A 24,874-nucleotide genomic window follows, 5' to 3' on the forward strand; every position below is an offset into this window, starting at 1 on the left:
TCTTTATCTGTGTATTTTAAGCATATTTAAAATGTCACATTATAAAGACAGAAATCAACATGTCACAACTAAATTACCCATATTCAATCAACTCACCACTCACCTGAACCAAGGTCCCCTCCTCCTTCCTTCCTGTGTGTTTCCCTCTCTCATTCTGTACATATCTCATCCTCACCTTCTCTCCCTGGCTTTTTCTCTTTTCTATGTTTCCCCCCAGGTTTCTGCTCCTTATTTTGAGCCCCTCTCCCCTCCTGCTCTTTCTCCCCTTCTTCCCTCCATTCCTTCTCTTCCTCCTGTTCTGCTCCATTCCTACAACTTCTTCCACCTCTTATTCCTCTTTCTGCCCAATCTTTTCGTTGTCCCAATCCCAATCTCCACATATTTCTGCCTCTTTCTTCCCTCATCTTTGCTCCCCCTCTGTTCCCCCTATTAAATCCCCTCTTCCCTGTTACACCCCTTGTCCCCACTCTCTGGCACCCCCAGATCCCAAGCCTCCCCATACTGTGGTTCTCCCTCTGCTCTCCTTGTCACCAGCTGTCCCGTCTTGCTGTCCCAGCACCACATTGCTGTCTGCCCTGGCTCCAAATCCCTCCTCCTCTCTGCCACTCTCTGAGGAGCCTCCCCCTTTCTGCCCCTCTCCCTATCTTGCTGTCCTTCATCTCTCTGGAGACCCAGCTTTTCTCTACATTCCTCCAGTTGCTCCCTGCCCCACACTTTCTCAGCTTTGTCTTTCACTCTCAGTGTCTGTCTGCAAATTCCCCACCCATCCTCTGTGTTGCCATCTGTTCATGGTTCTCACTCGTCCTTTTCACTCCTTCTCAGTTTTTCTATTTCCTCTCTCTTTCTCCTGTCTCTCTTTCTCCTGATCCCCTTTGGCCACATATTTACAGGGAAGGGGATGGAATAAGATGCCCACCTACTGAAAGCACATCTTCTAGTGGAGTGGAATCTGGGACAAAAGAACACTGGAGGTGAACAGACAGGCCCAAGTCACCTCCTTCAACGCTGGGTCAGAGGAAGCCATGCTTATGAGGGGGAGGCCTGCAGGGTAGAGGAAAAGGCTCAGTGAGAGCAGGATGGGCGGGTGTCTCAGGGGAGGGGTGGGATCTGTGGAATCCCAGGACCAGGGTGAGGACTCTCTTGCACCGGAGCTGCGGTGCTGCTGTGCAGATGCGATGAAGGGCGAGGCTTAGGGGACCCAAAGGGTGAATGCACCTCGCGGGTGGGGACCTTACAAGGCACAGGGTGGCAACTGAGTAAAGGGTTTTAAGCAGGAAATGGCGTGAAAGCTGTCTACATGGCCTGAAGGCAGAAATACTGCAAGCAGGACCTGTCTGTGTGGTTCAATGGGAAGTGACCCCTGACCTCTCATGGACACCTCTGAATTTACTTGGGAATGAAAGAGCCATGAGGGGATATTAAGGTCTATAGGACCCAGAGTGATGGCTCACGCCTGTAATCCCAGCACTTCGTGGGCTGTAATCCCAGCCGAAGCAGGAGGATCACTTGAGCCCAGGAATTTGAGACCAGCTCAGGCAACACAGTGAGACCTCCTCTCTACTAAATATACATAAAAAAATTATTTAAACATGGTGGTACACACTGGTGGTCCCAGCTACTCAGGAGGCTGAGGTGGGAGGATCGCTTGAGCCCAGGAGGTCCAGGCTGCTGTGAACTACAATCACGCATATATACATGTATGTCTCTGAGGACTCCTGCAAACCGAGTATGGATGTGCAGGAGCCTGGTAAGCCCAAGTTTAACCTAAATAGAGGGAAACTCACGTGTGAGGCCTTCACTCCAGGTGATCAGCTTCCAGCAGCTGCAAGAAGAGCTGGGTCCCCTGTAGGCGGGGCCCGGGGCAGGCACCTCGTGCAGAGGGGCCAGGAGTTGGGAGGTGCCTGAGAGATGAAGTGGGCGGGAAGGCTTGGGGAAAGAGGGTGGCGCCTGCGCTTCCCTCCCTCTCGCTCCCAGGAGTCTGTTTCCAGAGCTTTGGAGGAGAGACCTACCAGCGAGGCTGAAGCCACTCAGTGGGCTGGGAGCTGGGATCTCTCTAGGTCTTCAGGGGGCAGTGATCAGATCCAGGAACGTTTCTGCAATTAAAATTAAGCATTTAAAGAAATGCTGTAACTGAATGAGATGCAAACTAGAATGTGAAATGCAAAAATTGAGCTTCGCAGGGAGTGTACAATTTCATGCTGATCAGCAGAACCTCCTTTCCATTTCTATTCCCTGCGCACCCAGGAGGGACAGTGTCAACTTCGGTTCCAGAGCAGGGCTAAGGCCTGTGTATTAGTTAGGTCAATAACTTGCTTTTTAAAAAGCAGTAACTTTTTACAAATAGAAATAAATTCCATTGTTCTTCCTTTATCCCATTCCACTCTTGAGATGACACAGCCTCAAATACCTTTGAGATAAACTTTGTCATCATAATATGCTTATGTCAATAATTTCTACATATAGTGTAATTTGAAATTCACTTTACACGCATTCCAAAAGTACTTGAAGAAATAGAAGAGAAACCAAAGAACACAGATTACAATATTTAAATAAAAATTGTTTTCTAAGTACTTATTTTAATCTGTTGTAGAAAAAAAGCCTGTAAAATCGTCTTCAGAAAACATTTACATTTATATTCACCTAAAGGGTAATTAATTTTGCAAGATTTTAAGCGTATTTGATAGCGTTTTTTTTTTCTTTTTTCTTTTTTTTGAGACAGAGTCTCCCTCTGTCGCTCAGGCTGGAGTGCAACGGCGCGATCTTGGCTCATTGCAACCTCTGCCTCCTGGGTTCAAGCGATTCTCCTGTGTCAACCTCCCAAGTAACCGGGATTACAGGCGCACGCCACTATGCCCAGCTAATTTTTTTTGTATTTTTAGTAGAGACGGGGTTTCACCACATTGGCCAGGGTGGTCTCAAACTCCTGACCTCAAGTGATCCACCTGCTTTGGCCTCCCAGAGTGCTGGGATTACAGGCGTTAGCTACCATACTGGCTGGATATTCTCCTTCATATGAACCCTATACAAAGTAAAACTAGATTATCAAATATTAAATGGCATCGTATCTACTAGCAATAATTTTATGTGAACATCTGTGAATTTACCTCTACTTTGAAGTATGTTTGCCTCTCACATCCCCACATGTGGAAGATTTCATCAATGGAAAAGTGGTTATTAATTGAAAATACAATTGTTTAGACAGGAAAAATAGCATATTTCACAACTACATCTACACAGTTTCAAAAGATATGGGGTCTGGGATAGATGTGGGGACTTCTGCAAGGTAGGCAGCTCTGTGTTATGCAATATTGCTAAGTACCTATGTTGCCAAGAAAGCAGTTTCAGCATGGACTTCCATAATTCCAAGCAAAGAAATGATTTGATTTTGGATCTTTTCATTAAATTGAGAATAGTAGGGGTGAATCTGATTATAGATGAAAGCCATGAATCCATTTTGTATATGCAGAGTTTAAATGCTTATAAAATTTTCATTGAAGCAAAATCAACATATTCACAAGAGATTTAAAAAGGGTATTTCTGGCCGGGCACGGTGGTTCATGCCTGTAATCCCAACACTTCACTTTGGGAGGCCGAGGCAGGTGGATCACCTGAGGTCAGGAGTTCAAGACAAGCCTGGCCAAAATGGTGAAACCCCGTCTCTACTAAAAATATAAAAATTAGCCAGACGCGGTGGCAGCGCCTGTTATCCCAGTTACTAGGGAGGCTGAGGCAGGAGAATCACTTGAACCCGGGAGGCAGAGACTGCAGTGAGCCGAGATCGTGCCACTGCACTACAGCCTGGGCGACAGAGCAAGACTCCATCTAAAAAAACAAAAAAACAAAAAACAAAACAAAACAAAAAAAAAAAAGAAGAAAGGATGGAGGGGGGAGGCTTAACCTTTGCTATTTGCTAGGATTACAGGATCAAAATCAGCTTCTACATTGTCAACACATAACACCAAGTGAAACTCAAAAATAATGAACTTGCCCTGGTACCTTGGCCTTTGAGACTCGGCACTGAATCCAGCCTGGGCAACATAATAAGACCCCATCTACACAAAGAAATTTAGAAATTATCTAGGTGTGGTGGTGCATGTCTATAGTCCCAGCTATTCAGAAGGCTGAAGTGAGTTTGAGATTGCAGTGAGCTATGATCACACCACTCCAGCCTAGGTGACAGAGCCTGTCTCAAAAAACAAAAAAACAAAAGAAAAAAGCTTTGAAGGGCACTCAGTCTTCACTGTGGGTGTACTGAATGTTCCTGTCACACATAAGAGACATCATTAACTGCTAAAAGAAAATTTCAGCTAATTGAAAAAATTAGATGCACCAAGTTTATTTCAAAGCCATATACATTTAAAATTCCCTTACAACTATGCAATAGATCAACAAGTGAAATATAAGGAAACAAGGCATTAGCGATGCACATGCTCCAATGAGACCCCGATATCATACAAGGTAACACTCCAAACTATCATTTTATCCTCCAAAATGCATCTGAAAGCTTCTTGATCTACAACACAAAATAATCCAACACCAAAGGTAACCCAGAAATTTATCTCTGAGATTTTCCCTGTAATTCCTCTATTTTAAAAAGTATTCTTTATATTTAAGGGAATGGTTGGCGACCTAAATTACCAGATACCCTTCCTCCACACACCCTGGTCGAGGGTCCTTGAGACGTCCCTGGACCTAAGCCCAGAGTTCTCTTTCTTCCATCCCGGTGCCTGGCAAATAGCAATGGAAACAACGTTCTGATCGTTGTCACTATGAAACTGAACACAGCACAAGTAGAAATTTCACCTTCGTTTCATCCTCTAAACAGACAAATCAGGTCCCGGATTAATTAAACGGTTCTAACGGCCAGTTCCAGGATGAAACCACTGCCCCACAGGGACCATCCGCTGATGCCCCTGCACCCCTCCTGGTACCCTGAGCTAAGATGAGTTGTGATCCTCTTAATGGTAGGATGCCTGTCTCCACCCGCAAACAAAATGAGGTTTTCACTTAAATCGTTTTCAATGTAAGAGTAAAAAAACGTTAACCTTCAATTAAGTGGCCCAGTACAATTCTGTTCTTTTGCCTTAAATTGTTTGAAATGTTGGATTAACTGAAAATAAGCAGGAAGCATCCCCGCCTAATTTCAATTAGCTGAAATTTTATTTTAGCAGTGCAATGCTGTTGATCCAGTCCTAGTGGAGAGAAAGGCTGACATAGCAGAAAATGACCTGGGGCCAAAAGGAGAAGAGAGCCCAGACCCGCTCCTTTCCCGGCTCTGCCCGCTTCCCACAGCCCAGACGGCACCATAGCAGCTTCCACCCTCCCATCCCGCCGCCCTCTTCCACCCCTTTCCCATTGCCCAGACCCCACCCCAAGGCGGCTTCCACCCTTCTCACCCCGCCCCCTCCCCACTGTCCAGACCCCGCCCCCACAGTAGTTCCACCCTCCCGCCCCGCCCTCTTCCACCCCTTTCCCATTGCCCAGACCCCACCTCATGGTGGCTTCCACTCTCCCAACCCTGGCCCCTTGCCAGTCCAGGTCCCGCCCCCACGGCGGCTTCTACCCTTCCCACCCCGCCCCTCCCCACTGCCCAGGTCCCGCCCCCACGGCGGCTTCTACCCTTCCCACCCCGCCCCTCCCCACTGCCCAGGCCCCGCCCCACAACAGTTCCACCCTCCCACCTGACCCTCTTCCATCCCTTTCCCATTGCCCAGACCCCACCTCACGGTGGCTTCCACCCTCCCTACCCTGGCCTCTCCCCACTATCCAAGACCCGCCTCTCGCTGGCCACAGCTCCCGCCCAGAATCCGCTTCCAGTTTTCTCACCGGCAGGAGAGCATTCAAGCCTGCCTTTCAGGGCACTCCAGCCCTGTCCAACCACACTCGGAATCCACCATCCCACCAGACGTTAAAATCCCCAGGTGCGCTCATGGGACTGGTAGCGAGTCCCAGGGTTCCCGCGGGAAACTGTGAGACCCGGTGGCTCTGCAGCTTTTCTATGATTTGAACCCTCTCCTTGATTTGGAGACTGGATTGCTCTTTTTAATACTCTCAGTTGGTGGCTGGTGTGCTTCCCAGCTGTCTGCAGGTTTGTTCTCATGACAGATGACTCCACAGTGTCTAGTCTTTGCTTTGCATAACGATGAGGAATACAAAATGTCTTAATCTTATGAATATATAAATTGTCTGTTTATGCACAATGTTCAGTCGTTTATTCACTCATCTCCCATGGAATCCTAAGCACAATTATAAAAGAGTCACGTTACATGAGATCAGAGTCGAACACAGACAAAGCTTCTGTCTCAATAACAGTAAATAATAATAGCAACATTAAATGAAATATTAGTATTGCTAAAATGGGAGTGTAGTAAAAATTAAATAAGTAAATAATTAAAAGTAAGTGATATATGGTCAGGTGCGGTGACTTATGCTTGTAACCCCAGCACCTTTGGGAGGCCGAGGTGGGCAGATCATATGAAGTCAGGAGTTCAAGACCAGCCTAACCAACATGGTGAAACCCCGTCTCTACTAAAAATACAAAAAAATGACCCGGGAGTGGTGGCACATGCCTGTAGTCCCAGCTACTCCGGAGGCTGAGGCAGGAGAATTGCTTGAACTCAGGAGACAGAGGTTGCAGTGAGCTGAGATCGCACCACTGCACTCCAGCCTGGGAGACAGAAGGAGACTCCGTCTCAAAATGAATGAATGAATGAATGAATGAATGAATGAATGAATGAATGAAATATTAGGCCATTTTTATGGTCTTCACTTTGGGAGACTGATGTATGCAGGGGTCTTGTTTGTCCTTGGGGTGGTATTTATCATGAGAAGGGAGTTGAGCAGGACCAGCTGAGGGGCAGAGCCAAGGGCCTTTCATGAAGACCACTCTGCTTGCCCAACCTGTGGAAGGGCAAGCGCAAGTCCACCCAGAAACACATCTGGCTATGGGATCGCTGTCTGAGGCTCAGCAGACCCACGTGGCCAATAAAATACCCTCAACTCTGCAAAAAGAAGAGTTTGTCTCTGTGCCCAGGCCCCTCCATGGAAAAAAGGTCCTGGGGTCTAAGATTTCTCACTTGGCAATGACGTTGGCTTGAATATTATTCACAGACCCAGATCCTTGGGTCTTGCGTGGGGCAAACTGACCGCAGACCTGCAGGAAGTGAGAGTCTGAACAGAGCAGCAGAAAGGCAGGCAGAAGACTTGACAGAGGGGAGAAAGGAGAGACACAAACAGACCAACCCCTCCTCTCCCTCAATCACCCGCCTGGGGAAGCATTAGTTTCTCATCATACAGAGGACAATGGGGAAAGGGAGAAGTGTGTGCATAGGATGAGATGTGTGTTGGGTGGACAGAAAGACTCCTTTCCCTAAATGTGACCCCATTAGCTCACCCCATTCTATTGCACAAATTCCTGAGCAGAGTAGCACCCTGTGGGGATGAACACAGCTCTTCCTTCCTCCAGTTCCTGAGTCTCCCTGCCATGACCAGGGCTGTAACCCTTCAACTCCCTTCCCAGGGCCCGGTGGCCCCTCTGCACTGGAGAAAGATCCGTGTTCCACAGCGGGTTTCAAGGACCTTGCCCCTCAGCTCCCCAGCTGCCTTGTGACTCTGTGACTCTCTGTTATCTTGGAATAAACAGGGAGGGGCCACTGGCCTGGCAGCAAGAATGTGGCAGCTTTATCTTCCCAAGGACAGTCCCAGTGGAAACCTTTGGGCCGCAGGTCAGTGTGCTGTGTTTCACTCTGATTCTTGGAGAAATCTTTCCCTTATTCTGGGACCCTGATAACCACTCTCTCTTGATTTGCACCCATAGACACCCCCACAACAAACCCTCCCTGATGAAAGCCATCTGCGCCTGATTCTTAGGACCCCTGTTGCCCTTCTGGACCCAGACATGCTTACAAACTCCCACACTCCCCATATACTTCATAAAGATCCCACAATCCCCAGATACTTCATAAAGATCCAGAAGCCCTGTTATGAAATCTCGCAAGCCCCAGTAACTCATGGAATAATATACACAAACACCCCAGGAACTCACTGACCCAGGGCAACGTATTTCCACTCATAGTGACTCCATCCCACAGGGGACTACCACTAAAACCTACCAATAAAACAGAGATGTCTCTAATGATGCAATTAGACCCCAACATCAGGAAAGGAAACACTCCAAATGAGCATTTCATCTTCCAAAACACAACTGAAAGCTTACTGACCTGCAACTGAAAATACCCCGAATGCCAAAAGCAACCCAGAAAATCATCTCTGAGATTCTTGCTATCTTTCCTCTGTGGGTTTCAGGATGGTTTTTGCACTTCCCAAAGCCTCCACAGAAATCACTCCGTGGAGCGGATGCTGTGGAGCAGCTCTGGGATCCATACCCTCAGGCCAAGGCGCCCATCCTCTTGCTGCTGAAGCTCCCTATGGGCTCAGCTTAGGTCTTGGTTCTAAGTACACTTCAGGATGTTTCTCTCTGCCTGATTCCACTGCCTTCAGTCCTCTTCACTGTGATGATGAGTTTCCGAATTCCTGCACGCAAATCTCTGTGTTAGCATGTTTCCCAGGTAACCTAAGCTGAGACATCAGGGCATTACAAAATGATCCTGCAGCCCCACATCCACCCCAAAACCCACTTCCAGGTGCTATAGCCAGACCTGAGCCTTCTTTCCAAGGGTGCCACACACCCCGTGAGCCCACAGCCACCCGTGGGCCAGGTGCATGCAGCATCCATCCAGCTCCTCTAGAGGCTCACCATTGCTTCCATGCCTCACTCGACACTCTAAGGACTTCTTCACCTGCCCCATTTTTCTACTTCTCTTCCAGCCTGAGGAGCACACTGGATTGAAAGGCCTCTGGACACAGGCAATGCGGCAGGAATGGACACAAACTGCTATCTGCAGGACAGTAGGCCTCAAGTCTAGATTCTAGAAGTTGGCCATGCTGGAAGGAATTGCCAGCAATTTGGGGACACCATGGAGTCCAGTTTAAAGGCAGGTGAAGATTGGCCGGAATGAGCTGACGGAGGATGTCCAAGAAAAAGAGAGGCCCCAGATCTCATGAGGGAGGCTGCCATTGTCCCCTTGTCTCTCTACTCACAGTCACCTGCAAAATTCCCCTGCTGTTTAGGGAGTGCCTCCTTCATGGACCATTTAGCTTCTGAAGTTCTCACCACCCTTCCTGAAGGGAATCCAAGACCCCTGACTGTGAGCACATCACCTGCTGGAAGGCAAAGCCCCTGCCCAGGATGGCCACTGGGCCCTGGTGATGTGCAGAGCGTGGAAGACCCAGGAGCTGGAGTAAGGCAATGGGGACGCCTCCGCACTGGCTGAGGACACAGGGTCTGAGGGGCTTTTCAGGCCTCAGTGAGGCCTTCTGCTCTTATACAGACTGGAATAAATAGCCACAGGAAATTTAGACCAATTACGGATAAAATTTCCAGAATATGAGACCACCCTCACTACCCGCCCTATCCTTTTGGTCTTCCCTGAGGACTCTTCAGCCCCACACCAGCCCCAGCATCTGAACTATAACCCCAGAGCAGGTGCTGCAGTCGTCCCGTGGCCAAGATGGAGACTGCATCTTCCAACGGAGGGAGACACAAAACACTCAATCCACGCAGAAGAGTGTCCGATGTGGTGATGGATGCGGAGACAGTGAAACCTGAGTAACGTGACTGACAGGCAGAGAGAACTTCAGATGGGGGTGCAAGAGGGTGGGAGACAGCTCTGAGGCTAGACCGGAAGGAGAAGAAAGGGACACAGCTGTGATGATTTGGGGACACAGCATAAGAGGAGGGACAAAGACTGAGACAGGAAGGGTTTTGATGTTTGGGAAAAGAGAAAAACAAATGTGACTGGGGCAGAGGGAGTCATGAGATGAGGGCAAGCTCCCAGGAGGAGGCTGGACAGTGGCAGGGGCCCCGGACACAGGGCTGTGGAGCCACAGTGAAGAGCTGGGCTTTTGTCCTGGGGAACACGGGAAGCTGGTGGAGGGTTCCCTGCCAGAGACTGACATGACTGCTTTAGATTTAGCCATAACTCTAATGCAGAGAAAGGCCTCCGAAGATGGTCTCTCTGCCTCTGAGTCCACGCCCCGGCTTCCACCCTTGTGGTTTTGGTTTTGTTTTAAATTTTAAAGGACTGAGTCCCATTTAAATTTTTAATTGCAGTGGGCACTCCCCACTTCCTAGAAGAACTGCAAAACACAGATGGACACCCAATTCTGCCAAACATTAAGGGGGTCAGTGTTGCTCAGACCGAGGTATATTGACTGAGTCCCTCACCTTCACGTTGCAGGTGGATTTACTGAGGGCTAGAGGGGGAGACGTTTCACTAAGTCATCCAAGTTGAATTAGAAGATGTATCTGACTCTACGACGGCCTCGAAGGGCCAATGGGCAACGCTAGACTTTCTCATGCCTCCCCTGGAAAATTCCAGGATCTTCTTTCACATACCTGGGCAAAAGAAACTTCCCTTTCACGGCTTTATCACATTGATCCCAAACATTAAATTCCCCTTTTCCAGAAAAACACAACATACTAATGAAACGCAGAACTGTGAAAACATGGCTATTGGTGTCGAGAACAGTCAAAGACTGTCAGCTATAGAGATGAACTCTCTCAGCAAATTTTTTCATGAACACATAAGCTCTGCTGGAATAAGGTTTTGAGTCAATCCAGCCCATCCTTCCACATTTACAGAAAATAGAACCGACAAAAGGGACTTGAGGGGGATATCTACTTAGTAGTTCACAGGTCACTATTTTAAGAGATGACATAAGGGAAGAAAACTGACTAGTAACAAATTAGTTGGCCGAGCGCGGTGGCTCACGCCTGTAATCCCAGCACTTTGGGAGGCTGAGGCGGGTGGATCACAAGGTCAGGAGATCGAGACCATCCTGGCTACCATGGTGAAACCCCATCTCTACTAAAAATACAAAAAATTTGCTGGGCGTGGTGGCGGGCACCTGTAGTCCCAACTACTTGGGAGGCTGAGGCAGGAGAATGGCGTGAACCCGGGAGGCGGAGCTTGCAGTGAGTCAAGACTGTACCACTGCACTCCAGCCTGGGCGACAGAGCAAGACTCCATCTCCAAAAAAAAAACCGAATTAGTTAATAGGTTCTTAGGTCAACTTTAAAAAAAAAAAAAAGCGTCATTGATATCTTTATCAAATACACACTGATACCATCTAAAATTCCTACTGATGGCCAGCGTAGTGGCTCACGCCTGTAATCCCAGCACTTTGGCAGGGATCACTTGAGATCAGGAGTTCGAGACCAGCCTGGCCAATATAATGAAACCCTATCTCTACTAAAAATATGAAAATTAGCCAGGTGTGGTGGCAGGTGCCTGTAATCCCAGCTACTTGGGAGGCTGAGGCAGGAGAATCACTTGAACCTGGGAGGTGGAGGTGGCAGTGAGCCGAGGTCACACCAGTGCACTCAAGCCTGCGTGACAGAGTGACTCCATCCCAAAAAAAATAAATAAGGGCCGGGCGCGGTCGCTCACGTCTGTAATCCCAGAACTTCAAGAGGCCGAGACAGGCGGATCACTTGAGGTCAGGAGGTCGAGACCAGCTTGGCCAACATGGTGAAATCCCGTCTCTACTAAAAATACAAAAAATTAGCCAGGCGTGGTGGCACACACCTGTAATCCCAACTAGTTGGAAGGCTGAGGCAGGAGAATCACTTGAACCTGGGAGACAGAGGTTGCAGTGATCTGAGATCACGCCACTGCCCTCCATCCTGGGTGACAGAGCGAGACTGTCTCAAAAATAAATAAATAAATAAATAAATAAATAAATAAATAAATGAATAAAATTACCTACTGACTACCAAAGAGTATTTCCAATATATGATAAAGAGTAGAAAGCATGCAGACCTCAATCTGAACTCAACACAATTAACTTCAAATGGAAACCATTTTGAAAATATATATATATTATTTAACATGTATATGCTATATTATTTAACTATATATGGAATTCTACAAAGAGAAAAAATTGAAAATATATCACATTTAGAAAAGAATGACATCAGCCAATATAGGATTCCACAAAAGCTTACTTCAGCAATAATTACACATAGAAAAAGAGACTGAATTAGATAAGCTTCATCTCAACCTTCAGCATGAACTGTGAGATGAAAGGTAAATACAAGGTACCAGGCAGTGACACAGTCAGTCACTCCTTGCCCCTCTTCACTGCCCCACACCCTACACCATCCTAGGAAACAGGAAGAGGGAGACCCACAACTGAATGAGGCAAGTCACCGCCCAATGGCTGAACAGCATGGGCAAATGAAAGCTAGCCTCTGATCCCATAATTATAAAATGTACAAGCCTTTTACACAGAGCTTTGTAATTCTCTTACTTACATGTAGAATTTAAACAATTAGATTACAATTTAAACGTAATACATTATAAATAGAGAAATCAAATTGTCATATCCAATCTCAACTCACCTCTCATCTGGCCCCAGGGCGCCCCTCTTGCTTTATAACTATGTTTTCCTCTCCCCCATTTTGTACCTCTCACTTTCACCTTGTCTCTCCAGCCCTTCTTTTTCCCCTTTTATTTTCCCCCTAGGATTCTGACGATTTTGTGCCTCTTTTTTCTTTTGCTGTTTCTCCCTTCTTTGTTTTTTCCCCTTATATCTGTTCTACTCCATTCTTCCAATTTGTTTCACCTCCTGTGGCGTTTTCTTTCCAATCTTTTCATCGTCCCAATCTCCATCTATTTCTGCCTCTTTCTTACCCCATCTCCGCGCCTCCTCTGCTTTCCCTGTTAAATCCCCTCTTCCCTGTTACACCCGCTTATCCCCACTCTCTGGCACTCCCAGATCCCAGGCCTCCCTGTGTTGCGGTTCTCCCTCTGCTCGTCTTGTCACCAGCTGTCCCCTCCTGCTGTCCCAGCACCACGCTGCTCTGTCTGCCCTGGCTCCAAATCCTTTCTCCTCTCCCCCACTCTCTGTCTGAGGAGGCTCCTTCTTTGCTGTCCCTCTCCTTATCTTGTTGTCCTTCATCTCGGGACATCCAGCTTTTCTCTACATTTCGCCAATTGCTTTTCTGCCCCTGCTACTTTCTTGACTGCTTCTTTCACTCTGTCGCTGCAAATCCCTCACCCATCCTCCACTTTGCCATCTGTTTATGGGTCTCCCTCATTTTTCTTTTCTCTTTCTTGGTTTTTCCAATCTTCTCTCAGTGGCTTTTTGTCTCTCTTTCTCCTGATTCCCTTGGGCCACACATTCACTGGAGGGTTTGGAGTAAGATGTCTGCATGTTGGAGGAGTACATTTTCCAGGGGGTGGTGCTGGGCAGGCAAAAACACCGGGTGTCACAGGACAGGCCCCGGGCACCTCCCCAATGAGGGCTCAAGGGAAGCGGTGACTGCGAAGGAGAGGCCTGGGGAGCAGCAGGGCCCGGCACTAGGAGGGAGGTGGGGGACGACGGCGCCTTAGGGCAGGGGTGGGATCTGCAGGATTCCGGGACCAGGCAGAGGCGCGGCCTCCCCGGGACTGGGGCGGCGGCGCTGCGCTCCACGGGCCGACGAGCGCGAGGCTGGGAGGCGCCCAGGGCAGGCGGTGAGGACTTTAAGCGATGCAGGGCGGGAGGAGGAGTCAGTAAAGGATTTTAAGCAGGAAAATCCTGCTTAAACGTTTAAAAAACCGGGAAAGGCCGTGTTTACTTGGCCCAAGGCAGAAAGACCGGGGGCAGGGACCAGCCTCTGGGCGATTTTAACCCAAAAGGAAGCGTCTCCGGGCCCACACCGCAAGGCCTATTTACCTGAGGTGGAGGGTGCGGTGCGGAGATTTTAAATCCGTAGCGACCCTCGGGCATCGGGTGTGCGAATGGGGGACGGCGAGGCGCAGGTTGAGTCTACACAGAGGAACACTCATACGCCATGGTGTGATGCTTGCTCCGCACGATCCACTTCCGGGTCTGGGGGCAACTGCGCGGAGGAAAGCGACCGAGCGGCCTGGGGCGGGGTCCGAGATGGGCGGAACCGGAAAAGGGCGGGGCGTTGAGAGAGCCTGGCTGAGGCAGGGGCTGCGGGGCAGGGACCCCAGGGAAAGAACCGGGAGGAGCCACTGGGGAGGGGCGGGGAGTGACCGAGTGAAGGGACCCGGGGGCGGGCCGGGGAGGAGCCGCCGGGGAAGGGCGGGGAGGAACCGCGGGAAGGGACCGCGGGGGAGGGACGCGAAGGGACCGCGGGGGAGGGAGGCAGAGGGACCGCCAGGGAGGGACCCGGGGGAGAGGCGGGGCTGGCCGGGACACGTTAGGGTCCGCGATTTCGTGTGATGCCCACTGCCCAGCGCCCAGAACCCAGAGCCATCTGTAGTGTCTTGTGGAACGGCGTAGATGTTTCAAACGGTTTCAAGTTAAAAGCACAGTTGTGTAGGTTATTTTGGAAACCAAACTGCTTTCCTCTTAGAATGGAAACGGTTTATGTTGAAACCATTTTTTGCTAGCGCGTTTACCCAGTAATGTTACTGACGCTGAAGCAGCCCAGGAGTCTGGGAACATGGGTCGACACGGAGCGGTGATGGCATCCTGGAAAGTTTCTGCGATTAAAATTAAGTAATTTAAAAGCCCTGAAATTGGCAATAACTTTTAAAAAATAGATATAAATTGCACTGTCCTTTTTTATACTTACTATTCTATTCCGTGCGAGATGACAACCTCAAACGCCTGTGCTTTTTTTTTTCTTTTTTGAGCCGGAGTCACGCTCTCTCGTCCAGGCTGGGGTGCAGTGGCATGATCTCTGCTCACTGCAACCTCGGCCTCCCGGGTTCAAGCAATTCTCCTGCCTCAGCCTCCCGAGTAGCTAGGATTACAGGCGTTCTCCACCACGTTCTTTAGTGGAGATGAAGTTTCACCATGTTGCTTAGGCTGGTCTTGAATTCCCGACCTCAAGTGATCCACCCGCCTCAGCCTCCCAAAGTGCTGGGATTACAGGCGTGAGCCACCATACTTTAGGCCCCAGGAACTACTTTCACCTACTGAACATATATTAAGTCCTTTGCCACAAAAAGATAATATACATAATTTATCTCAGAACAATTAAGATATTTACCACTGTAAATGACGAATTCAGACTTAGAGAAGGAAAGACTTTATTCAAAAGGACTATTGCAATAGAGAGAATGTTCCAATCACAAGATCTGAAAATGTCCAAGAGACACAAACTAAAAAGCTTTTTTTTTTTTCATATATGGAGGAGTAAACAAGGCTGGAAAGCACAAGCACAAGTTATGAGGCTGTGGATGAGCACTTGGCATGACTACAGTTATTCAGGGAAAGGTTATGTTATGTTATGTTATGTTATGTTATGTTATGTTATGTTATGTTATGTTATGTTATGTTATGTTATGTTATGTTATGTTATGTTATGTTATGTTATGTTATGTTATTTCTTGGAGAGAGTCTTGCTCTGTCACCCAGGCTGGAGTGCAGTGGCATCATCTCTGCTCACTGCAACTTTTCATCTACCAGGCTCAGGCAATCCTCCCACCTCAATCTCACCAGTAGCTGGGACTACAGGCACACGTCACCATGCCTAGTTAATTTTTGTACTTTTTGTAGAGACGGGGTTTCGCCATGTTGCTCAGGCTAGCCTCGAACTCCTGAGCTCGAGGGATCCCCCACCTTGGCCTCCCAAAGTGCTGGGATTACAGGTGTGAGCCACCGTGCCCGGTCTACTTATTTTTTGAGAGAGCATCTTGCTCTGTTGCCCAGGCTAGAGTGCAGCGTCAAGACCATAGCTCACTGCAGCCTTCAACTCTGGAATCAAGTGATCCTCCTACCTCAGTCTCCCAAGTAGCTGGGACTACGGGTTTGCACCGCCACACTCCACTAATTTTTTTACTTTTTGCAAAGGCGGATTCTCACTATGTTGCCCAGGCAGGTCTTGAACTTCTAGCCTCAACTGATCCTCCTGCCTTGACCTCCCAAAGTGTTGGGATTACAAATGTGAGCCTGGCTCATCATGGAATTCAAGACCAGTTTGGGCAACATAGCAAGACTCCCATCTCTACAGAAAATTTTTAAAAATTAGCTGGGCATGGTGACACACACCTGTAGTCCCAGCTACTCAGGAAGATTGCTTGAGCCCAGGAGTTCGAGGTGGCAGTGAGCTATGATCCTGACACTGCACTCCAGTCTGGGCAACAGAGTGAGAACCTGTCTTTCAAAAAAAAAAAAAGCTTACTCTTGGGAGGGGCTGTTGTTAAGGAAAAGTTGTTCCAAATTACACTGACAAAGAATGGTTCAGAGGGTTGGGCATGGTGGCTCACGCCTGCAACCCTTGCACTTTGGGAGGCCGAGGCGAGCAGATCACGAGGTCAGGAGTTTGAGACCAGCCTGGTCAACATCGCGAAAACCCGTCTCTACTAAAAACAAAAATTAGCTGGGCGTGGTGGCACACACCTGTAATCCCAGCTACTCAGGAGGCTGAGGCAGGAGAATTGCTTGAAACCAGGAGGCAGAGGTTGCAGTGAGATGAGATCATGCCAGTGCACTCCAGCCTGGCGACAGAGTGAGACTCCATCCTATAAATGAATGAATGAGTGAATAAATAGTGAATTAGTAATCAAAAACCTCAAAAAAGAAAAGTTTGTAGCTGGGCATGGTGGCTCACACCTGCAATCCCAGCACTTTGGGAGACCGAGGCAGGCAGATCCCTTGAGATCACGAGTTTGAGACCAGCCTGGTCTACATGGCGAAACCCTGTCTCTACAAAAAATACAAAAATTAGCCGGGTGTGGTGGTGTGCACCTGTAGTCCCAACTACTTGGGGGGCTGGGATGGGAGGATCACTTGAGCCCAGGAAGTTAAGGCTGCAGTGATCCAAGATTGCAACACTGCACTCTACTGGGCAATAGAGCAAGATTCTGTCTCCAAAAAAAAAAAAAAAAAAAAATACTGTCTTAAAAAGTTCTAGAGTTTGTGTAGGTTTTGGAGAAAACTCCTGCTGAGCCATACCCTCTGCACTAGAGAAGGAAATATTATACCAAAATACACAAATCAATAGACATTCCCTGATACGACAGTTCCACATATTGCAAATTTAAAACTATGAGTACTAAGGTGTCATTGTCATCAACAAAACTGCTGATATAATAAAAACCCAAGTTCATTTATAATACATGGAAATGTACAAGAAGAAAGTAGCAGTCCTGGAGTGACATCAGCAAGGTGGTTGACTATAGAAGCCTAGTAAAAATCATATATAAGAACAAAGTAATTTTACTAAAGTTGAAAATAAACCTTGGCATTATCACTGTCGATACTGAAACTAAACTTTAGATGGAGTTCATTGCAGTTCCTGTGAAGTGGCCACAAGTTAAAATTCCTAAAAACGTTATCAGGGTGAATATATAATTTCTAGTTTATCTACCAAAACAAAACAAAATTCACACTATGTATGTTAATTTTTAAAAGGAAGGTCATAAACAATAATTAGTCTTTTCAAATTATTACACTGAACACTCTAAGGACAAAAAAAAGAGTGCTATTTTTATCCTTATCCCCCACATTTAAAACATTTTAGGGTATTTTCCATATTCTTACTATATTTGTACTTTCCCTTCATGTAAATCAAGATGTATTCCTTGGGTCTTATTTGACACACAAGAGGCATGTAGAAAAATAATCATACAGTGCAATAGTCACCAAGAGTGATACAGCTGGCCAGGCACGGTGGCTCACGCCAATAATCCCAGCACTTTGAGAGGCTAAGGCAGGCAGATAACCTGAGGTAAGGAGTTTGAGACCAGCGTGGCCAACATGGTGAAACGTTGTCTCTACTAAAAATACACAAATTAGCCGGACGTGGTGGCGGGTGCCTGTAATCCCAGCTACTTGGGAGGCTGAGGCAGGAGAATCGCTTGAACCCGGGAGGCGGAGGCTGCAGTGAGCTATTGTGCCACTGCACTCTAGCCTGGGTGACAGAGCAAGACTCCGTCTCGAAAAATAAAAATTAAAAAAAAGAGTGGTACAGCTTTCATGGTGTAAAATCACTTTCTTGGGATTTTCATTATATTCACATAAGTATCCTGAGGCAGGGTATGGGGAGAACAACTCAAGCGCACTCTGTAAGTGTATGTTCCCAACACTCTATTTAATTCCAAGAAAAAAAAATGGTTCTATCTTTCAGCCTTAAGGGTCTAATGGTGTGTTGTTATTGTCTGTTACAAAGTAACCTACTGAGGTGGGATAAAACTATGTTTGCAGAGAGAACATGATGCATTCATAGTTATGCAAAAATCAGATTTTATTAATTAGCACATGATATCTATGATACATTCTGAATAAAACAGTAGCAAAATGAAATACCAGCAGTAAATGTGAATCCTAATCAATAACGTGCTATTGTGGTTCATCTCTGATTGTGGTTTCAATCTTGGCTATATAACAGCGATGGCCATTCCATGCAGAAGGTGGCCACCGTTTTCCCCTGATTATTTCCACCATGTAATCAGTCACTAATAACCCATTATGCTCCTCCTACAAATCCCAGTGTCTAAGGTCTTGGTCTGCTCTGATTTTTTTTGAGACAAAGTCTCTCTCTCAGTCACCTAGGCTGGAGCGCAGTGGTGCAATCTCGGCTCACTGCAACCTCCGCCTCCTGGGTTCAAGCGATTCTCCTGCCTCAGTCTCCCAAGTAGCTAGGATTACAGGTGGCCACCACCATGCCTGGCTAGTTTTTGTAATTTTAGTAGAGATGGGGTTTCACTATCTTGGCCAGGCTGGTCTTGAACTCCTGACCTCATGATCCACCCACCTCGGCCACCCAAAATGCTGGGATTACAGGTGTGAGCCACCGCACCCGGTCATGGTCTGCTCTGTTTCATGGTCAGTTTGTAGGTCATCTCTTTCCTGTAACCCAAAGTGCCGTCTGTCAGGAGAACATCCTGAACACAATGAGGATGATGATGAACATCGTCGTTTTGCATTATTCTCTGCCTCTCCTCATGCTTGGTAGTGTGCCAAGGCAGAGTCCTTATTCTTCAAAGACTCTGAATAGAAATGATCCTCATCTAATGCAGTGAGCCCTTCCATCTTACTGATTCTTTCCCAGACATCGCCACGAAAGGGAGGTAAGGAGGCCTATCAACAGATTTCAAGGTTTCGGTTGAAAGTCATAAATCCTAAAGTATAAAGTAGTAGCCTTGCAAGACACCTAAAATAAATAAATAAATAAAATATTTTAAAATCTGAAATAACCAGTGACTTCAAACATCCTGCAGCCTTTAATATATATCATGTTGTGTGAGTTTTAACACATTTGGGCTTGCAGTTGTTCTACAATGTGTAATATGAAAAGTTTATCAGCACAACTAGACTGAATTATTCCTCACATAAATCCTTGGATGTGTTACAGTTTTGATCCTTGGTTAATAGCTTCAACATGCACAAAATATACAAAGATGTTTACACATTTTGATGTCTAGTGAGTTGTGAGACCTAAATGAAGCCTCTGCCACCCACTTAGGTGTATATGATTTCTCTTTAGCACGGGCTCTGATGTCAATGAATGCTTGAACTCGTGATGAAGGCTTTGCTGTACTCGTAAGGATTCTCTCCAGAATGAAATTCTCTGATGCTGTGTAGGAGTGAATTGGGACTGAAAACCTTGCCACATTTATTATACTTGTATGGTTTCTCTCTGGTATAAATTCTTTGATGACTCACAAGATTTAAACTTTGAAGACTTTGCCGTATTAATTTCTTTTATAAGGTTTCTCCTTAGCATGGATAATTTGATGTCTAAAGAGGTTTGGGCGCACACTAAAGGACTTGCCACAATCACTACATTTGTAAGGTTTCTTTCCAGTATGGATTATCTGATGCCTAGTGAGGTTTGGGCGCACACTAAAGGCTTTGCCGCACTCATTACACTTGTAAGGTTTTTCTCCAGTATGGATGACCTGATGGGTAGTTAGGCTTGAATGCACACTGAAGGCTTTGCCGCACTCATTACATTTGTAAGGCTTCTCTCCAGTATGGATGACCTGATGCGTAGTTAAGTTTGAATGCACACTAAAGGCTTTGCCACACTCATTACACTTGTAAGGTTTCTCTCCAGTATGAACTCTCTGATGACTCGCAAGGTGTGAATTGTAACTGAAGACCTTACCACATTCATCGCATTTGTAAGGTTTCTCTCCAGTATGAATTCTCCAATGTCTTGCAAGGCTTGAAGTTTGACTGAAGACTTTACCACATTCGTTACACTTGTATGGTTTCTCCCCAGTGTGAATTCTCTGATGAGTTGCAAGGCTTGAAGTCTGACCGAACACCTTGCCACATTCATTGCATTTGTAAGGTTTCTTGCCACTATGAATTACCTGATGGTTGGTGAGTGTTGACCTCACACTAAAGGCTTTGCCACACTCATTACACTTGTAAGGTTTCTCTCCAATATGAATTTTCTGATGTAATGCAAGGCATGAATTCCGACTGAAGACCTTGTCACATTCATAACATTTGTAAGGTTTCTCTCCAGTATGAACTCTCCGATGAAGTGCAAGGCATGAGTTGCGACTGAAACCTTTGTCACATTCATTACATTTGTAAGGTTTCTCTCCAGTATGAACTCTCCGATGACGCACAAGATTTGATTTTTGACTAAAGACCTTGCCACACAGATCACATTTATATCGTTTTTCTCCAGAATGACTTACCTGATGTACAGTCATGTGTGAGCCACGATTCAAGGCTTTGTCGCACTCAATGTATCTGTAAGGTTTTTCCCTAATGCATGATTTCTGTTCTTGTGTGAGTAATGAAGAACAGATGCAATCAGTCCCATATTTATTAGAAATATGGGTTTTGACGGTAGAAGAAATTATTTGGGGTGGTGAAACTGAGGAACCATGGTTGACAGACTTCTCAACATGGTTACATTCATAAATTTTCCCTTCAGCTTGAAACTGCTGCAGTTCAGGGGGATGTGGTAGGAAGCTTAATCCAAGCTGATTTTTAACAGATTTGTTTTCTATACCTCTTCTATCATGTTGGTCTCTTCTACAAGTAAGATTTTCTTTTGGGGCCATAGTCACTTTGTTGTAATTTCTTTCATCATCTCTCCACTGACAGTCAAAGTCATGTATTTTTTTCTTGATTTCCCTGAAGCAAAACTCTTCAATGTCATGTTTTTCATGTTGTTCCAATGTCACTGTGTGGAACACTTCTCCAGTGTTACTTTCCCGTTGTGGTGCTAATTCCTTGATTACACAGTTACGAGAGAGATCTATAAGAAATAAAAAACCATAGGTTTCCAATTAATTAGAGATAGTATATAAATATTTCATACTGAATAACAGAATTACACAAAAAGCAACATTTATATACAACAGAGTTATAAAACTTCTCAATCATGATCTTTAATTTTTACGAACACAAAGGAATCACATTCTTTAGTAAAAACAAGGGCATTACATGGCATTCAAATCAATTCTAGGGAAGGACAGATTCAAACATCCTATGACCAAAACACATTGTACAAACCTATGTTAGCCCTGAAAGGAGTATTTTTTCACCCTGACAGCAAAGTACACACCAATTGGCAGAAAATACACGGCTGTCTCATTATTGAAAGGAAATAAATATTACATTTTACCTAGCTACAGCATATTTACTGTGCCCATATAAATGAAAAAAGTACTACACAATATATCATAATGGTAACTAAGCCGCAACAAACTTATGGAATAAGGTATGTAAATGATAATTCTGAATTGCAAAACAGTAATAGCACTGAGAAAATGAGAAAAAATTAATAAAATACCGTTAAAAATAGCTAATTTTTCTGAATACCTGTTATGAAACTATCTGTACCCACCCAGACTAGGCATTTTTGACATTAATGAGTGACACATGTCAGTTATATTGCATGAAACTTACTAAAAACCCATCATCTGTAAATCATAACAATTAACAAAACACTGTAGTAACCCATGATAAAACTAGCAAACCAAAAACTAGTAACTATACTTGTACCAAGTTATAGGCTGTAAATGATTCTCTCCTAAGAAAAAAGCAAGAACTATTTGAGAACCAGCACACAACCTGTGAACTGGAATATGTGTTAAGATCTCTGACATTTGATGCATGGGGTCAGGTAAATACATAGCATTATAAAGAAGAATCGAGGAACAAAGTCAGAAATCACAATTATGACTTCACACCTGCACTTATGTAACAAACAGCCAGTCAATAAAGCAATTCCCTACATATACATCACCCTTTCATGACCTAGTTCATCGACCACACAATATACACAAGAGTTTGTACTTCGAAAATTAATTAACTGAAATCAGAGAGCACAATGTTTAGAACAATTGAAAATAAAAACAAACAAAATATAATGCAGTCTGTACAGTCTGAATATGTCGGCCAGAATTCATATGCTAAGGTCCCATTCCCCAGTGTGATGTTGCTGCAGATGGCGCATTTGGGATGTAATTAGGTCATGAGGTCGGACTGCTCAAAAACAGGATTAATGCCCTTACAGGACGAGACATAAGCGCTTGTTTTCTCTTGCCCTTTCCATCATGTGGGACGGTCAGCGGACCTGTACCAGGAACTGATTCACCTGGCTCCTTAATTCTGACTTCCCAGCCTCCAGGTCTGGGAGATAGAAATTTTTGTGGTTTAGTTCTCCTAGCCTATGATATTTCTTTTTTTTTTCTTTTGAGATGGAATTTCGCTCTTGTCACCCACACTGGAGTACAATGGCGCAATCTCGGCTCACTGCAACCTCTGCCTCCTGGGTTCAAGCAATTCTCCTGCCTCAGTCTCCCAAGTGGCTGGGATTACAGGTGCCCACCACCATGCCTGGCTAATTTTTGTATTTTTAGTAGAGATGGGGTTTCAATATGTTGGCCAGGCTGGTCTCAAACTTCTGACCTCAGGTGATCCACCCACCTCCGCCTCCCAAAGTGCTGGGATCACAGGCATAAGCCACTGCGCCCGGCCCGCCTATGATATTTCTTATGACACGATGAGTTATATAAGACAGAAAAAGGACAGTCTCATCACAATCATCACAGAAGGCTGATCAATCTTATCAAACAAAGAAACTTTGGGACTTTACTATAAGACATGCAATATTCCAAGTAATCACATACCACTACCTTGTTTTAAAAACTTCCAAGTAAATTGTTATTATTTTTCAAATAAACACATTAGGCCCACGGTATTCATGTATCTAACCTCAATTTTCACAGAAAATAAGAGAGAAAAACAGGACTAAATCCTGGGCCAGCAGGCTCAGACTTTTTTTTTTTTTTTTTCTTTTTGAGACACAGTCTCGCTCTGTTGCCCAGGCTGGAGTGCAGTGGTGTGATCTCGGCTCACTGCAACCTCCGCCTCCCAGGTTCAAGCAATTCTCTTGTCTCAGCCTCCTGAGTAGCTGGGATTACAGGCACCTGCCACCATGCCTGGCTAACTTTTTTGTGTTTTTAGTAGAGAAGGGGTTTAACCATGTTGGCCAGGCTGGTTTCGAACTCCTGACCTCAAGTGATCTACCCACCTCAGCCTCCAAAAGTGCTCGGATTACAGGCGTGAGCAACTGCGCCGGGCCATCAGACATGTTGTTAAGCACATGTCCACCCAGGCAGTGTGGAAAACCTGGGTGGACATGTGCAGTGGGGAAAACTATCGGTCACAGCAAGAATGCACCCAGGCAAGGAGCATATGAAGAAAAGGAGATACAAGAGCTGGGCTGTGTGGATAATAGTGTTATTCAGTCAGCTCTCATGGAAGGCAGCTATGCTCACCACTACACCACCAATGCATCTAGTCAGTCAGCTCTCATGGATAATGGTATCTGAGTCATCACTTCCTACACATACTGATTTAGGCAGATCCTGACTTATAAAGCGGTTGAATAGCATCTTCTCTTGCATAGTGAGAGTAGTGTGGAGGATGAGGAAGTCCCGTGGCAATTGGGGTGTTCAGGAATACAAAATCAATACGCTAAAAAGCAACAGTATATTCCATGCAGATCAAGGTATCATGTGAGGATAGGGGAGAGGAAGGGCGAAAGCACAGGGGAGGGAGTAATGGGCATGTCAGAAGAAAATTGGCACACACGTCTGTGGGATATAATTCCACTAGGACAGTTACAATTCTGACCCTGGGGCCAGGCGTGGTGGCTCATGCCTGTAATCATAGCACTTTGGGAGGCCGAGGCGGGTGGATCACATGAGGTCGGGAGTTCAAGACCAGCCTGACAAATATGGAGAAACTCTGTCTCTACTAAAAATACAAAATTAGCCAGGTGTGGTGGTGCATGCCTGTAATCCCAGCTACTCAGGGAGGCTGAGGCAGGAGTATCGCTTGAACCTGGGAGGCAGAGGTTGTGGTGAGCTGAGATCGTGCCGTTGTACTCCAGCCTGGGCGACAAGAGCAAAACTCCATCTCAAAAAAAAAAAAAAGGTATCATAAAAAATACAGAATTTATGACTAAATGAAAAAGATGTTCATTTATACCACATGTAAATGTACAAGATGAAACTAGTAGTGGCTTAAACAAATGACACTGGACTTTAAAAACCGAGGCGTTACAGCGGTGTAAAGCAAAAAAAGAACAAACGAAGAAGAAACCAAGGCATCATTCAGCTTCACAAGCTCCCTCCACAAGATGTGATGTGTCAACACTGTATTTGTTGTAGGTTTGAACCTACAACAAATTGAACCCAAGCTGAACAAAGGTTTGTTGATGAGCATGAACAATGGTGCACACAGGATGGAAAATGAACAAATGTGGCGTGAACAATAGTTTAGTCAAGAGCCTCACACATATGATGCTGTGAACTTGAACGATGTCATCGCTAGGAGAAACTCCCACACCAACTGCTGGCTTAGG

The 24,874-nt window shown here is 45.9% G+C and overlaps 2 protein-coding genes across 6 annotated transcripts in view; both read right to left on the bottom strand.

Moving 5' to 3' along the window:
• The window catches only part of LOC116479147 (zinc finger protein 160), a 36,677-nt gene extending 22,590 nt beyond the window's left edge, over positions 1-14,087 (bottom strand). Inside the window, 2 exon segments of the mRNA XM_058425903.1 lie at positions 1,785-2,093; positions 13,783-14,087. The gene's annotated coding sequence lies outside the window, so the exon portion shown is untranslated.
• A 4,166-nt stretch (positions 14,088-18,253) lies between these two features.
• ZNF415 (zinc finger protein 415) overlaps positions 18,254-24,874 on the bottom strand; it is a 46,247-nt gene continuing 39,626 nt past the window's right edge. For all 5 annotated transcript variants that reach the window (XM_032171029.2, XM_032171034.2, XM_032171028.2 and 2 more), the window contains one exon: positions 18,254-21,253. In XM_032171029.2, coding sequence (XP_032026920.2) covers positions 19,722-21,253 — 1,532 coding nt within the window. In that variant the 3' untranslated portion in view covers positions 18,254-19,721. The remainder of the gene's footprint in view (positions 21,254-24,874) is intronic.

This window comes from Hylobates moloch, unplaced genomic scaffold (assembly GCF_009828535.3).
Source record: "Hylobates moloch isolate HMO894 unplaced genomic scaffold, HMol_V3 SCAFFOLD_12, whole genome shotgun sequence".
Taxonomy (NCBI): Eukaryota; Metazoa; Chordata; class Mammalia; order Primates; family Hylobatidae; genus Hylobates; species Hylobates moloch.